The 14,359-nt window shown below is 37.6% G+C and overlaps 1 protein-coding gene across 1 annotated transcript in view; it reads left to right on the forward strand.

Annotated features, from left to right (window-relative positions):
• zc3h13 (zinc finger CCCH-type containing 13) overlaps positions 1-14,359 on the forward strand; it is a 134,864-nt gene that overhangs the window by 55,053 nt on the left and 65,452 nt on the right. The window contains exons 9-10 of the mRNA XM_063052533.1: positions 9,291-9,473; positions 12,824-13,131. Of these exons, the coding sequence (XP_062908603.1) occupies positions 9,291-9,473; positions 12,824-13,131 (491 nt within the window). The remainder of the gene's footprint in view (positions 1-9,290; positions 9,474-12,823; positions 13,132-14,359) is intronic.

The following is a 14,359-nucleotide window of genomic DNA, read 5'->3' on the forward strand; positions in this document are numbered from 1 at the left end:
AGAATATAATAAAATTACAGAAGATATTAATACAAAAAAAAGATACAAACAATGTAATTTAAACATAACGTACCAAGGTAACATAATAGTATGCTAATTTTTATATATATATCAATAGAGAAAAGGAAAAAAAATCCCCAAAAAAAAACCCACCGTGCAACTAACTAAAAGCAAAGCAAAGTAATGGGCTAACTTGAAACCAAACAGAGTTAAAAAACTTAAAATCACGTCCTCAATCCCGACCTCCATTAAAAACAGTAAAAAAAAACAAGAAGGGTATATATTACATTAAACGAAAATATTGAATAAAAGATCTCCAGGTCTGTTCAAATTTAAATGAGGAATCATAAAGATTGCTTCTAATTTTCTCCAAATTCAAGCATAATATCGTCTGAGAAAACCAAAGAAAGGTAGTTGGAGCGTTAAGCTCTTTCCAATGTTGTAAGATACATCTTTTCGCCATTAAAGTAAGAAATGCAATCATTCTACGGGCTGAAGGAGAAAGATTACTGGAAATTTTAGGTAGTCCAAAGATAGCAGTAATAGGGTGAGGAGAGATATCTATATTCAATACCTTGGAGATAATATTAAAAATGTCTCTCCAAAAAGTTTCCAGAGTAGGGCAAGACCAAAACATATGAGTTAAAGAGGCTATCTGCCCCGGACATCTATCACAAAAAGGATTAATATGAGAATAAAAGCGAGCTAATTTATCTTTGGACATATGTGCTCTATGAACAACTTTAAATTGAATTAGGGAATGTTTAGCACAGATAGAGGAAGTATTGACTAATTGTAAAATCTGCCCCCAGTCATCCACGGAAATGATAAACCCCAATTCCTGTTCCCAATCTACCCTAATCTTATCAAATGGAGCTTTCCTAAGTTTCATAATAATATTATAAATCATAGCCGATGCACCTTTCTGACATGGATTAAGGTTAATTATAGTATCTAAAATGTATGTAGGAGGAAGCATTGGAAAGGAAGAAAGTATAGTACGTAGGAAATTTCTAACTTGTAGATATCTAAAAAAAAATGTATTCTTGATAAATTATATTTATTAGATAATTGTTCAAAAGACGTAAGGGAACCATCTAAAAATAAATCCAAAAACCGTGAAATACCCTTAGTCTTCCAAATTTGAAAAGCACGATCCGTAAAAGAGGGAGGAAAAAATATGTTACCTAAAATAGGAATCGCTAACCCAAATTGATTAAGATCAAAAAACTTTCTGAATTGAAATCAAATACGTAAGGTATATTTAACTATCGGGTTAGACACCTGTTTAAGGCGTTTCAAATCAAAAGGAAGAGAGGAACCTAAAATAGAGCCACGAGTATAACCCTGAACAGATTGTAATTCCAATGCTACCCATTTAGGAATGGATAGTATATCCTGGTCCAGTAACCAGAATTTCATATGTCGAATATTGATTGCCCAATAATAAAATCTAAAGTTAGGTAATGCTAAGCCGCCATCTCTCTTAGCTTTCTGTAAATGTATTTTACCCAGTCTCGGGTTTTTATTTTGCCAAATAAATGAAGAAATTTTGGAGTCGACTTTATCAAAAAAAGATTTTGAATCAAAGATTGGTAATGCCTGAAATATATATAAAAATTTTGGCAAAAAAAACATCTTAACTGCATTAATACGACCAATCAAAGTTAAATATAAAGGAAACCATTTAGATGAAAGTTGAATAATATGGTCAATTAATGGTAAAAAGTTAATCTTAAATAAATCTTTGTATTTACAAGTAATTTTAATCCCAAGATATGAAAAATAATTATTAATCAATTTAAATGGAAAATTATGATATAAGGGAAGTTGTTTATTAATCGGGAAAAGTTCACTCTTACTAAGATTTAATTTATAACCTGAAAAAAGACCAAATTGTGCTAATAGCTCTAAAACAGCCGGGATGGATTTTTGGGGATTAGAAATATATAAAAGTAAGTCATCAGCATAGAGTGATATTTTATGGGACTTTAAGCCCCGAGTTATCCCAGTAATATTTGGAGATTCTCGAATGGCAATTGCAAGAGGTTCTAATGCAATATCAAATAATAAAGGACTAAGAGGACAACCTTGTCGAGTACCTCGAAAAAGAGGGAAAAAAGGTGAACTTAAAGAGTTAGTACGGACCGAGGCCACAGGAGAATGATATAACAGTTTAATCCAGGATATAAATTTCGAGCTAAAATTAAACATTTCAAGCACCTTAAATAAATAAGGCCATTCTACTCTATCAAAAGCTTTCTCAGCATCTAAAGAGATAACACACTCAGGAACATTTTGTGAGGGAGTATAAACAATATTTAACAGTGTGCGAATATTATAAAAAGAGTAATGACCTTTAATAAAACCCGTTTGGTCTTCCAAAATAATAGAAGGAAGTACTTTTTCTAATCTATTTGCTAATAACTTAGAAAAAACTTTAGAATCAACATTTAATAAAGATATTGGTCTATAAGATGCACATTGAGCAGGATCTTTATCCTTCTTTAATATTAGAGAGATTGACGCTCTGTTGAAAGATTCAGGAAGTTTACCAAGTTTTAATGAAGCCTCAAAAACCCTACAGAACCAAGGGATTAATGAAGGTGCGAAACATTTATAAAATTCTACTGTAAACCCATCAGGGCCAGGAGCTTTCCCCAAATTCATAGAGAAAATAACATTCTTAATCTCATCCGTGGTAATGGGAGTATCTAACATAGAAGACATATCCTGTGAAATCTCAGGGAAGTCTAGATTATCTAAAAAATCATTCATATATTTAGAATCTCGAGGAGACTCTGATTGATATAAGGAAGAATAAAAATCACAGAAGGTTTGATTAATCCCCACATGATCAAGTATCAGTCGGTCATTTTGGTTATAAATCTGATTAATTTGAGATTTAGCATAATTAGACTTCAGTTGATTAGCCAACAGTTTGCGAATTTTGTCACTGTGTACATAAAATTTCACTTCTTGTTTTCTTTAATTGGTTTACAATCGAGGACGAAAGTAATAAACTGTGTTCCATTTGAAGTTCAGTTCTTTGTTTATATAACTCCTCAGAAGGAGCTATAACATATTTCTTATCAATTTCCTTAATCTTGTCCACAATTACCAACTCCTTCTGCTTCAGCTTCTTCCTCAAAGCAGCAGAATACGAGATAATCTGACCACGAATATAAACTTTAAAAGTATCCCAAAGAATGTTCACAGAAATATCCTCTGTATAGTTAATTGTAAAAAAAAGATCAATCTGTTCATTCATAAAGTTAACAAAGTCCAAGTCCTGAAGCAACAGCGAATTAAAACGCCATTGTCTATTATTTTGTATATTGGCCAGAATTTTAATAGAAAGCTTAAGTGGAGCATGATCTGAAATGGTTATAGAGTCATAATCACATTTAATCACTGAAGAAATAAGAGGAGAATCAATAAAGAAATAATCAATTCTTGAATAGGAATGGTGAACATGTGAAAAAAAAAGAAAAATCTTTTTCCTGAGGATGCAAAAAACGCCAAATGTCTGTCGACCCAGAATCAGGAAGGAATGAATTAATCAAAGTTGTAGATTTATTAGGTAAGGTCTGTAGAGGAGCCGAACGGTCCAAAGCTGGAGACAAACAGGTATTAAGATCTCCGCCCCAGATCAATGAAAACTCATTCAAATTTGGGAACTGATTGAATAATGATTTATAAAATTCCGGACAGTCCATATTAGGAGCATAAACATTAATCAAAACTACCTTTTTATTAAATAGTAGACCACTAACCAATAGAAATCTACCATTCGGATCAAAAATAATATCATGTTGTATAAAAGTAACTGAGGAGTCTATAAAAATAGAGACGCCTCGAACCTTAGGATTGGAGTTCGAATGAAACTGTTGTTCCTTCCAGAATTTAAAAAAACGTAGTCTGTCCCCCCTCCGCACATGGGTCTCTTGTAAAAATAAAATTTGTGCTTTAAGTCTCTGGAACACTTTAAAAACTTCTTTCCTTTTAATAAGATGATTAAGACCATTAGTATTCCAGGAGACAAAATTAATAAAAGACTCCATAAACCCTAAAGTCAACCCGCAACAAGGAGGATTGACGATAGGCTCAACCCACGAACCCGGAAAGGGAACAGAACATACAAGAGATACCGGGAAGAAGAACGCAACCAATACTTCAATAATGTACATAGCCCAAGAAGAAGGAAACTAAAATGTGAAGCCCCTCCCACCACCCCCAACCCCATGACCCCAAGGCTAAATCTAACGCAGACCAGCCCGAAAGAAGCAAGCACTAAAACTACCCCCATGACTTCCGGGATACGCTCCCTAAAAAAAGTGTAAATATAAAAAAGATCAGCTAATTATAAAACAGTAAAAGAATTAAAAAAAAACTCAATTAAAACAAACACATAATATAACAGAGTAAAAGCCAGAAAATATAAAAAAAACCGCAACAAACCCCAGACCCATGAGTAAACAAAACAAAAAAAATGAGATTATTAACATAAACTAGTTATGAAAACCTACAAAACAAAATAGATTTAAAAACTACAAAATTTAAGGCCACAAAGGAAATAGGTAAAATGACGGTGAGGAAATAACCACCCAGGATCCCCTGGGAAAAAGAAAGAAATGACGTAGTTAAAAAGAAAGTTTAGCAACCATATTAAATAATCAAAAATAAACTTTTCTGCCCATATAGGGCAAAAAAAAATTAAGACTGACAAATTCACAACCTCCGATCAACGGAGATAGTTAAAAATTACAATTAAGATGTTGAAGGTGAAAATTGATCCAGATAACTCTGGGCATCCGATGGAGATTCATAAAAACGGAGGGCTCCATCCAACGTACGAATCCTTAGATGTGCAGGGTAAAGCAGCGCTGGTTTTAAATCCATCTTGTAGAGTTCCGACATCACAGATCTGTAACGAACCCGTTGATCCTGGATTGGTTTACTGAAATCCTCCACGAATCGGAACTTAAGATCCAGAAAATCAATGTAACCTTTAGATCGAACGAAACGAAACAGTTTCTCCTTGTCTTGAAAGTAATGAAAACGTAAAATGACATGTCAAGGTTATCTGACTTAGGTGAGTATGATGGAACTCTGTGAACACGATCCAATAACGGTGGTTGGTCAGGAAATACAGTAGGAAATGCATCTTTTAAAAGTTGAGAAAAATACTTCATAGGGTTATCAGATTCAACAGCTTCACGCACCCCAATCATTCGAAGATTCTGCCGTCGCATTCTGGATTCTAAGTCAGAGTTTTTAAAGGTCAGAAAGTCGAGTTTCTTCTTCATTACATTAATTGTTTCTTCGATTTTCTCCATCTTGAGCTCACTTTGTTGCGTGGATTTTTGAAGATCAGATATAGCCGACTGATGTTCCGTAATAGATATTTGTATCTTCTCGATTGAATCGGCAATTTTCTGGAAACTAGTTGAAATTTCCTCACGAATTAGCTCCGATATAGCTTTCAAAGTCACCGGTGGTTCAGTCGGAGGGAAATCGGTACCTTTCGGTCTACCCGGAGGTTTGCCGTCCTTCCCGTTTTTTCCATTCTTAGACATAGCAGACCTTAAAAACATCCGATTATCGAAGAGCCCAATTTGTTTCAAAGCATTGTAAAAGTTGATGCCTTAATGGTTAATTAAAATATAGCTGATCATAAGAAGAAAAACTCAGAGGTAATGGAGTGAGTCAAGAACGCGACTTCACTCCATGAGCGCTACCGGAAGTCCCCGTGGATTTAGAATCCAAGACCTTTTGTTGTATTTTGTAAGGGATGTCACTAATCTGAAACTTTCACTCATTTTCTCCCTTCGCAGTTATTGCCCAACAGCATTTTCTGTTTTCTTCCATATTTCGAGCCATATCTTTCTTTTCATAGTCATTGTCATAGGCATACTTTATTAATCCTGGGGGAAATTGGTTTTCATTACAGTTGCACCATAAATAATAAATAGTAATAGAACCATAAATAGTTAAATAGTAATATGTAAATTATGCCAGTAAATTATGAAATAAGTCCATGACCAGCCTATTGGCTCAGGGTGTCTGACCCTCCAAGGGAACAGTTGTAAAGTTTGATGGCCACAGGCAGGAATGACTTCCTATGACACTCAGTGCTGCATCTCAGTGGGATGAGTCTCTGGCTGAATGTACTCCTGTGCCCACCCAGTACATTATGTAGTGGATGGGAGACATTGACCAAGATGGCATGCAACTTACACAGCATCCTCTTTTCAGACACCACCGTGAGTCCTGTGCCACCCCCACAACATCAATGGCCTTATGAATGAGTTTGTCGATTCTGTTGGTGTCTGCCACCCTCAGCCTGCTGCCCCAGCACACGACAGCAAACATGATAGCACTGGCCACCACATCCTCAGCATCGTCCGGCAGATGTTAAAGGACCTCAGTCTCCTCAGGAAATAGAGACGGCTCTGGCCCTTCTTGTAGACAGCCTCAGTGTTCTTTGACCAGTCCAGTTTATTGTCAATTCGTATCCCCAGGTATTTGTAATCCTCCACCATGTCCATACTGACTCCCTGGATGGAAACAGGGGTCACCGGTACCTTAGCTCTCCTCAGGTCTACCACCAGCTCCTTAGTCTTTTTCACATTAAGCTGCAGATAATTCTGCTCACACCATGTGACAAAGTTTCCTACCATAGCCCTGTACTCAGCCTCAACTCCCTTGAGGATGCATCCAACTTCGGCAGAGTCATCCGAAAACTTCTGAAGATGACAAGGCTCTGTGCAGTAGTTGAAGTCCGAGGTGTAAATGCTGAAGAGAAAGGGAGACAAAACAGTCCCCTGTGGAGCCCCAGTGCTGCTGATCACTCTGTCGGACACACAGTGTTGCAAGCACACGTACTGTGGTCTGCCAGTCAGGTAATCAAGAATCCATGATACCAGGGAAGCATCCACCTGCATCGCTGTCAGCTTCTCCCCCAGCAGAGCAGGGCGGATGGTGTTGAATGCACTGGAGAAGTCAAAAAACATGACCCTCACAGTGCTCGCTGGCTTGTCCAGGTGGGCGTAGACACGGTTCAGCAGGAAGACGATGGCATCCTCAACTCCTAGTCGGGGCTGGTAGGCGAACTGGAGGGGATCTAAGTGTGGCCTGACCATAGGCTGGAGCAGCTCCAGAACAAGTCTCTCCAGGGTCTTCATGATGTGGGAGGTCAATGCTACCGGTCTGTACTCATTGAGGCCGCTGGGGCGCGGCGTTTTCGGCACAGGGACGAGGCAGGACGTCTTCCACAATATAGGAACCCTCCGGAGCCTCAGGCTCAGGTTGAATACATGGCGAAGTACTCCACATAGCTGAGGGGCACAGGCTTTGAGCACCCTGGTACTGACACCATCCGGTCCTGCAGCCTTGCTTGGGTTGAGACGTTTCAGCTGTCTTCTCGCCCGTAGAGCTGTGAAGCCCACCGTGGTGGTTTCGTGTGGGGAAGTGGTATAGTCATGAGAGCAGGGTGGAGGACTATGAGGAGGGGTAGGAGGGGAGAGTGGAATATGTTTTGGTTGGGGGCCAACAACAGATGGCTCATGTGTGGGATGGGCAGGGGCCACAATGTCAAATCTGTTAAAGAACAGGTTAAGTTCATTGGCCCTGTCCACGCTGCCTTCCGCTCCTCTGTTGCAAGTTTGCCGGAACCCAGTGATGGTCCTCATCCCCCTCCAGACCTCTCTCATGTTGTTCTGCTGGAGTTTCCACTCAAGCTTCCTCCTGTACCTGTCTTTAGCCTCCCTGATCCTGGCTTTCAGGTCACTCTGTATTGCCCTCAGCTCCTCCCTAGTTCCATCTCTAAATGCCCTTTTTTTAGTGCTCAGGGTGTCCTTAATGTCCTTTGTCACCCATGGCTTGATATTTGAATAATAAAGCACAGTCCTTGTCGGAACATTGCTTTTGATTTTCTAATTACATTTGACTCCTGATTTGAGTTCAGTGTGCTTTGTCTGTTCATATAGCAGAAACTCAGTCTCCCAGTGCTGTATTGAAGATTGAGAATTTCACCTAAGTAACTCCATCCTGAGCTTTTCAGTTCAAAATAATGATGTATTTGGATTAAATATCCCTCAAAAATAAGATAATGTTTATTAATTCAACTTTGTGTGTTTAAGATGAATATTCTCATGTTTTTACAACTAATTTGTAACAATTTAGAAGAGGTGTTCATCTGAATTGATTCTGGAAATATTGGCTTCTATTTAAGTGTCTGTTACGATTCCTGATCAGATCAAAATGCAGATATATAGAGGTTTTAAATTATGAACCTTGGGATCATATGATTAATTTTCCATTTCATTAAACAATTCTTTAGAAAGTTATTATACATTTAAACCTTTTATCATTGGTCTGCTTTCCAGTAGGCATCTTTTACATGGCAAAACTTTCGAGCATAGTTTGAATTGATCCACATGATGTTAGAACTCATGCCCAAAAACTATCAAGGAGTTGTTTTCAGGAGCGTCTTAAAGGGTGGTTTGGGGCTGGGGAGAGGGAAGAGGGAAAGGGGGGTGAGAGGGGGAGGGATAGGGAGAGAGATTAAAAAGATTTTTTTTTAAAGTTAAAACAGGGAATTCCAAAATTCCAAAGCAGCATGGCAGCTAAAGCCATGCGGCTAGTAATTAAATGACTGAAGATAGAATTGAAGGAGTACAAAGATTATTGAGGGCTATAAAGCTGAAGGAAATTAAAAATGGGGAAGTGTCAAGCCTTAGAAATTTGAAAAATAACAGTAATTATTTTAAAAACAAGTGATTATGTAACAAAGAACTAGTGCAGGTGCCCAAACACAAGGAATTGCAGTGTACGCTTCATATCACTGGATACAGTAATATATTAAATACTCATAAAACTTGCAGAACTGAGATGCCTACACCACAAAAATATTGTCAAAATGAAAAAAAAAACGAAGTATTAGAGTCCATTTAATCTCTCAATGCAGATTGGGTACCTCTTCCTTGCATTGTATCAGAATGACCTTCCAAAGAGTGCTTTATACTTATTTCTATTTCTCTTGATTGAATGATAATGTAAATATGTTGAATATATTTTTTCATTTTCATCACTTCTAATCGTGTTGTTATACAAGTTGTCACTGAAGTAGGCATTTAAAATCTAATATTATTATGCGCATATGAAAGAAAGTAGAAAATTATGAATAGTTCATTTAATGGATGGATAATGTCAAACATTGCAGATAGAATGAAGAACTGATACAGTATACCATTGCAGGTTAGGTATCTGTCTTGTTCAACTTTCAGGGATCACTCTTCTGTTCGTAGGCAGAAGAGGTCTATAAGTCCTGAAGAACAATCTGGCAGCACCTCTTCTCGTTCCAGAGAATATTCCCCACCGGCAGCAAGGAGAAAATCAGCCTCTCCAGCTCTACCTAAGTCAACTTCTTCTTCCTCTTCTCGAAAGCATTCCTTCTCTCCACGTCACAGGTATAGAATGCTCAAAATAGTATCCACAAGCAAGTAGAAATGATAATTCTAACAAATTATTTTGAAATATAGAAAAAGCTTATAACGTGTGCATATTATTTATTGGCAGCATTTTTTATGTATGCACAATAGCATTATTAAATGGGTTTGGATCCAAAGCTAGGTTGGTGTTTATTCTAATTAGTGATTAGGCATATCTGCGTACAACAAAGAAAATAATCCTAATCAGGTTTAAATTTTGACTGGAAGATAGAATGTAGAGGAAGTAGTGATGAACAGTTTTTCCCCCTCCTCATTTCTGTGATAAGGCACCAAAGTGTTCTATAATTTTAAAAAAATCAAGACATGGTGCTACTCCAAAAAAAAAACAAAATTAATGTTTTTTAATAAAAAACTTGTAATTGTTTCATTGTACGTGGCTTTTCTTTAAGAAAGGCTTTTCCTGAGTCACAGATCCAAGAAACTAACAGGCTAAGTGACAGTAGATTCAATACAATGTCACTTGGTGGAGATGGGAATAGCGTCTCTGTCTACGCTCATCCACATATTGGTCCCCTCCAGTGCTGACAGCTGTGAAATTGGGAGGCTGGATCATGTTACACTGAGCCCGCTGTCTGGAATCACCACCCACTATGTGTGACAACCCACAGCTTCCTGAATCTTAACAAAAAGAACTGGATGGCAATTGACACATTTCGATGAGGAAGGCAAAGCCATAGGTGGAGTTTCATCTTCCCTCAAAGCTGTAATTAATTTTAACAAATGGAAATATCCTTGACATTCAGAAACTTAACTTTAAAACTAAAAAAAACTAAACTAAATGTATGAAGCACTTAATGATTTGGATAGTTAGCTTAAGTAATTTTTTTAAAATACCCTTTTTTACCCTTTATCACCTAAAGTCTCTGTTTTACTGACTCCGCTGATGTCAGGTAATAATTCTCCAGTGTAACGCTGAGGAATCACAAGATTCAGGTAATGAACTCAAAACTCTTGGTGCATCAAAGTACATTCACAACTGAATTCGGTCTGAGTGACTGAGACCTTATGTTTTCATTAGCCCTAACCCTTTGACTGGTGCTTCAGCAATATCCTTTAAACAAATGGATATTTTGCCAGAACACTATAGTATAAACCCAAATGGGTGTATGAAGTCATGTGGGATAGTATTGGGGAATAAAGACATGAATTGGATCAAAATGGTAGTTAGCAGTGAGGCTAATAATCTCAGACAATGAGAATAACAACAGGGACATTGCGTTCTTGCCCTCAGATTGACAACCTAACCCGTGAATGTAATGCTGCGAATCAGCCAGCTAACTAAAATATGGTGGAGGAAGCATCATGCTATGGGGAAGTTTTTCAGCAGCAGGGACTGGAAATCTGGTCAGGACTGATGGGAAGATGACTGCTGCTAAATACAGAAAATCCAGATCCTGGATAAAACCTGCTATCCTCTGCCAGAAATCTTAAACTGGGGAGGAAGTTCGTCTTTCAAAGTTCAAACCACATTTATTATCGAAGTGTGTATATATTATACAAGCTTGAGATTTGTCTCCTAATAGGCAGCCACAGAAAAAAGAAACTCGAAAACAAACCCCATATATATGAAAAAAGACTAACACCCAATATGCAGAGAATAAAAAATACCATTGAACACCCAACATGCAATGAAAAAGAAGCATCATACAAACAGTAACCGCAGACAAATAGTGTTTCTGAACAGAAGTCCTCAAAGAGAGTCCGGACCCTATAGTTCAGTGCAGAGCCAAGTAAACCTCGTGGAGCAGTGATCTTACTTGGCCTATACCTCACCTCAGACTCCATCACCTTGACCCTTTCAATCTTGCCTAGTGCTTAACTCTCCATCTGAATATCCACTTCTGCCATTTCAAGCAGCGATCAGAACCATCTCGCTCCTTGCCACCCTGACCTTTTCAATCAGCAGGGCCACGACCCAAAGCACACTGCTAGAGCAACCACTGAGTAGATTCAAAAGTAGAAAATTGATCTCCTTGAGTGGCCCAGTCAGAGTCCTGACATTAACCCAATCAAGCAAGGCCTCAAAATTGCTGTCCACCACCACACCTCAACTAACCTGGCACAGCTTAAGCAATTTTGCAAGGAGGAATGGGCAAATCTTGCATCATAGTTCTAATAGAAACTTATTGAAAAGACTTCTTGCTGTAAAGGCTGCGAGAGGTGGTTCAACAAAGTTCTGAGCAAAGGGTGATGAATACTTTTGAACTGCTGAAATTTCAGTTTCTAAATTTTCATGCTTTACAATTTTCCCTGTTTTTGGAATCTACTATGGGGGGAAAAAGAAGCATGTGATTCACAGATTGTGGTTGTAATACTCATTTATGTCAGCAAATGGTTGGGGGCTAAATACTTTTACAAGGCACTGTAAATGAGTCTCCACTTGGTTGGTAAGAAATGCTGGGCCTCAACTCTTCAAGTTTTATAAACATCTTGAACGATCAGCATATTTGCTAAATTTGCTAATAACACAAAGATATTATAGGGAAAGATACAAGGAGACAAGGAAGGGGTATAGATAGTTAAATTAAGTGGATTAAGATGTGGTAAATGTGGGAGATGGAGAATGTGTCTCTGACTGGAAATAATTTTTTAAAACATACAAAATGTTGAAGGAACTCAGCAGGTCAGGCGCATCTATGAGAGGGAATAAACAGTTACCGTTTCGGGCTGAGGCCCTTACAAATGCAGCAAGTAATTGGAAAATCTAACAGAATATTATTATTTTGGTAGAATTCAATACACAAGTATCAAGATTATGGTTCAATTATAGGACATTGGTGAAATCACATCTGAAGTGCCATGCACAGTACTGATCTCCTTGCTTAAGGAAGCATGTTAATGTGGTGGAAGTATGTCTTGAACATGTTTACTAGAGTAATATTTTGAAAGTGTGTGTCTTATGAGGAAAGGTCAAATAGGCTAGGTTTGTATCTGCTAAAATTACTATACTACAGGAACTCCCCAGTTATGAATGATCTGACCTCAACATGATTCTCCCATACGTTTTTAAAACATTTTTCAAGCTACTAATAATGTTTCATGTTATAACTTACTGGATATAGTGTATTTTCCTGTAGTTTCATTATGGGTAGTGTTAGGGTAAATATTTAATGAAAAGAAAGAATTATATTAAGTGTACATAGAGCGATACAAGATTGGTTATTATGGGAAGCGTATGTTTCTGACTTGGGAGAAATTGGCTTACCGACATTTGTCAGGAACTTACATAACCTGAAGACTGGTTGTACTTGGCAACTGTTTTTAAAAATGCTTTGTATATATGACTCTTTCAAATGTTACCTTTCTAGCAGATCACCCTCTTCTCAGAGACGACATCAAACTCCTACTGTATCGAGACAACACTCTCCATCATCTCAGTCAGGTTCACCTGTACCAAGAAGATCATCATCTCCCCGACACAAATGTTCCACCTCACTGTCCTACCAGCGCTCAGCGTCTCTCACTCGAAAGCGATCCCCTTCACCATATACTCAACGTTCTTCATCTCCACATAGAAAGCAAAGTCCTGTTAGGCATAGGTCCTCTGTTAAGGAAAAAGGCAAACACGAGCAAGAAAAATCACCATTGCAAGAGCTACATCATGAGAAGAAGGAAGGTAAAAAACATTCATTTTTGTGGAAGGTTTGAGTGCGAGTATGCTCTTTTTAAATGTTCCAATTCCTAGTAATCCTTGACTTTTGATTATTTGTGACATTTAAATGATATGAAATTGAAAATTTCTATGTTTGTAAATTTAGTAACATGCTAATATGCAAAGTGAGACAGGTTAAAACTTGCAGTTGTCTACATAATGAATTCCTTTCTTGTTGAGGTAGGCGAAATGGACAAAGAGGAAAATGATCCTTCAATACGATGAAGGTTATTTCTCATAAATGTGGTAGTAAATGGATATTTTATCCAATACATTACACCCTTGTATGTATTACCCTGGCTGGTGGAGTAGTGGCATCACCTCTGGACTTGGAGGCGGATTGTCCTGAGTTCGAATCTGGGCAGCAGCAGTATCTGTGCGGAAGAAAGGCTGGCAATCTACTTCTGTATCTTGTCATGAAAACCCTATGAACAACTACACTATCCATAGGGTCGCCATGAGTCGACGACAACTCAACGGCACTCAACAACAACAACAAATATTTTTAAAACTGATGGGAAAATAACAATCAGCTGTAAAATAACGTGCCTGCATCCTTAATTCTTCAGGAAGTACATGGAGTAGAAGGTTGAATACTTTATTTAAAAAGCATGTGTATTCCATGAAACTCATCCTTTGCTTTGATCTTTTATTAGTGTTTCTCACAGTTTTAGGTGAACCTTGAATGTTGAAAAGTTCATCAAAACATTTATTTATAGATTGCAGCAAACTATCGATTGACAGTGGGCCCTTTGGTGAAAGACATTTTCTTGTGTAAAATCCTTCAAATTTGTGCTTCATTGCTACTTGATATACTTCCCTCACCTTTTTGTTCAGTGAAGTACTTGAAAGTAGATTTCCATTTCTGGCTTGTTGTGGATTAATTGTACCCTAATATTCTAAGTAAACATATAAAATTAGCAGATTTTAATACCTTGAAGTTATAAAATTAAAACATACGACATTAAATTCATAGAACATTATGGTGACAATTTGTAATTATTAAGTAAAATTCACATTTTTGTCTCTGGATTTCGCGTACTTTATAAACATTAATTGTATTAATTTACTGAGGGGTGAACTGCTTCATGGTGGGCTGTCAATTAAATCAATGTTGCTTTATCTGAAGGTTTTCTTGCTACAGCTGTCTTAACACATAGCCATTGAGCGTATTAGGTTTACACTGCTTCAT

Source organism: Mobula hypostoma, chromosome 6 (assembly GCF_963921235.1).
Source record: "Mobula hypostoma chromosome 6, sMobHyp1.1, whole genome shotgun sequence".
Lineage (NCBI taxonomy): Eukaryota > Metazoa > Chordata > Chondrichthyes > Myliobatiformes > Myliobatidae > Mobula > Mobula hypostoma.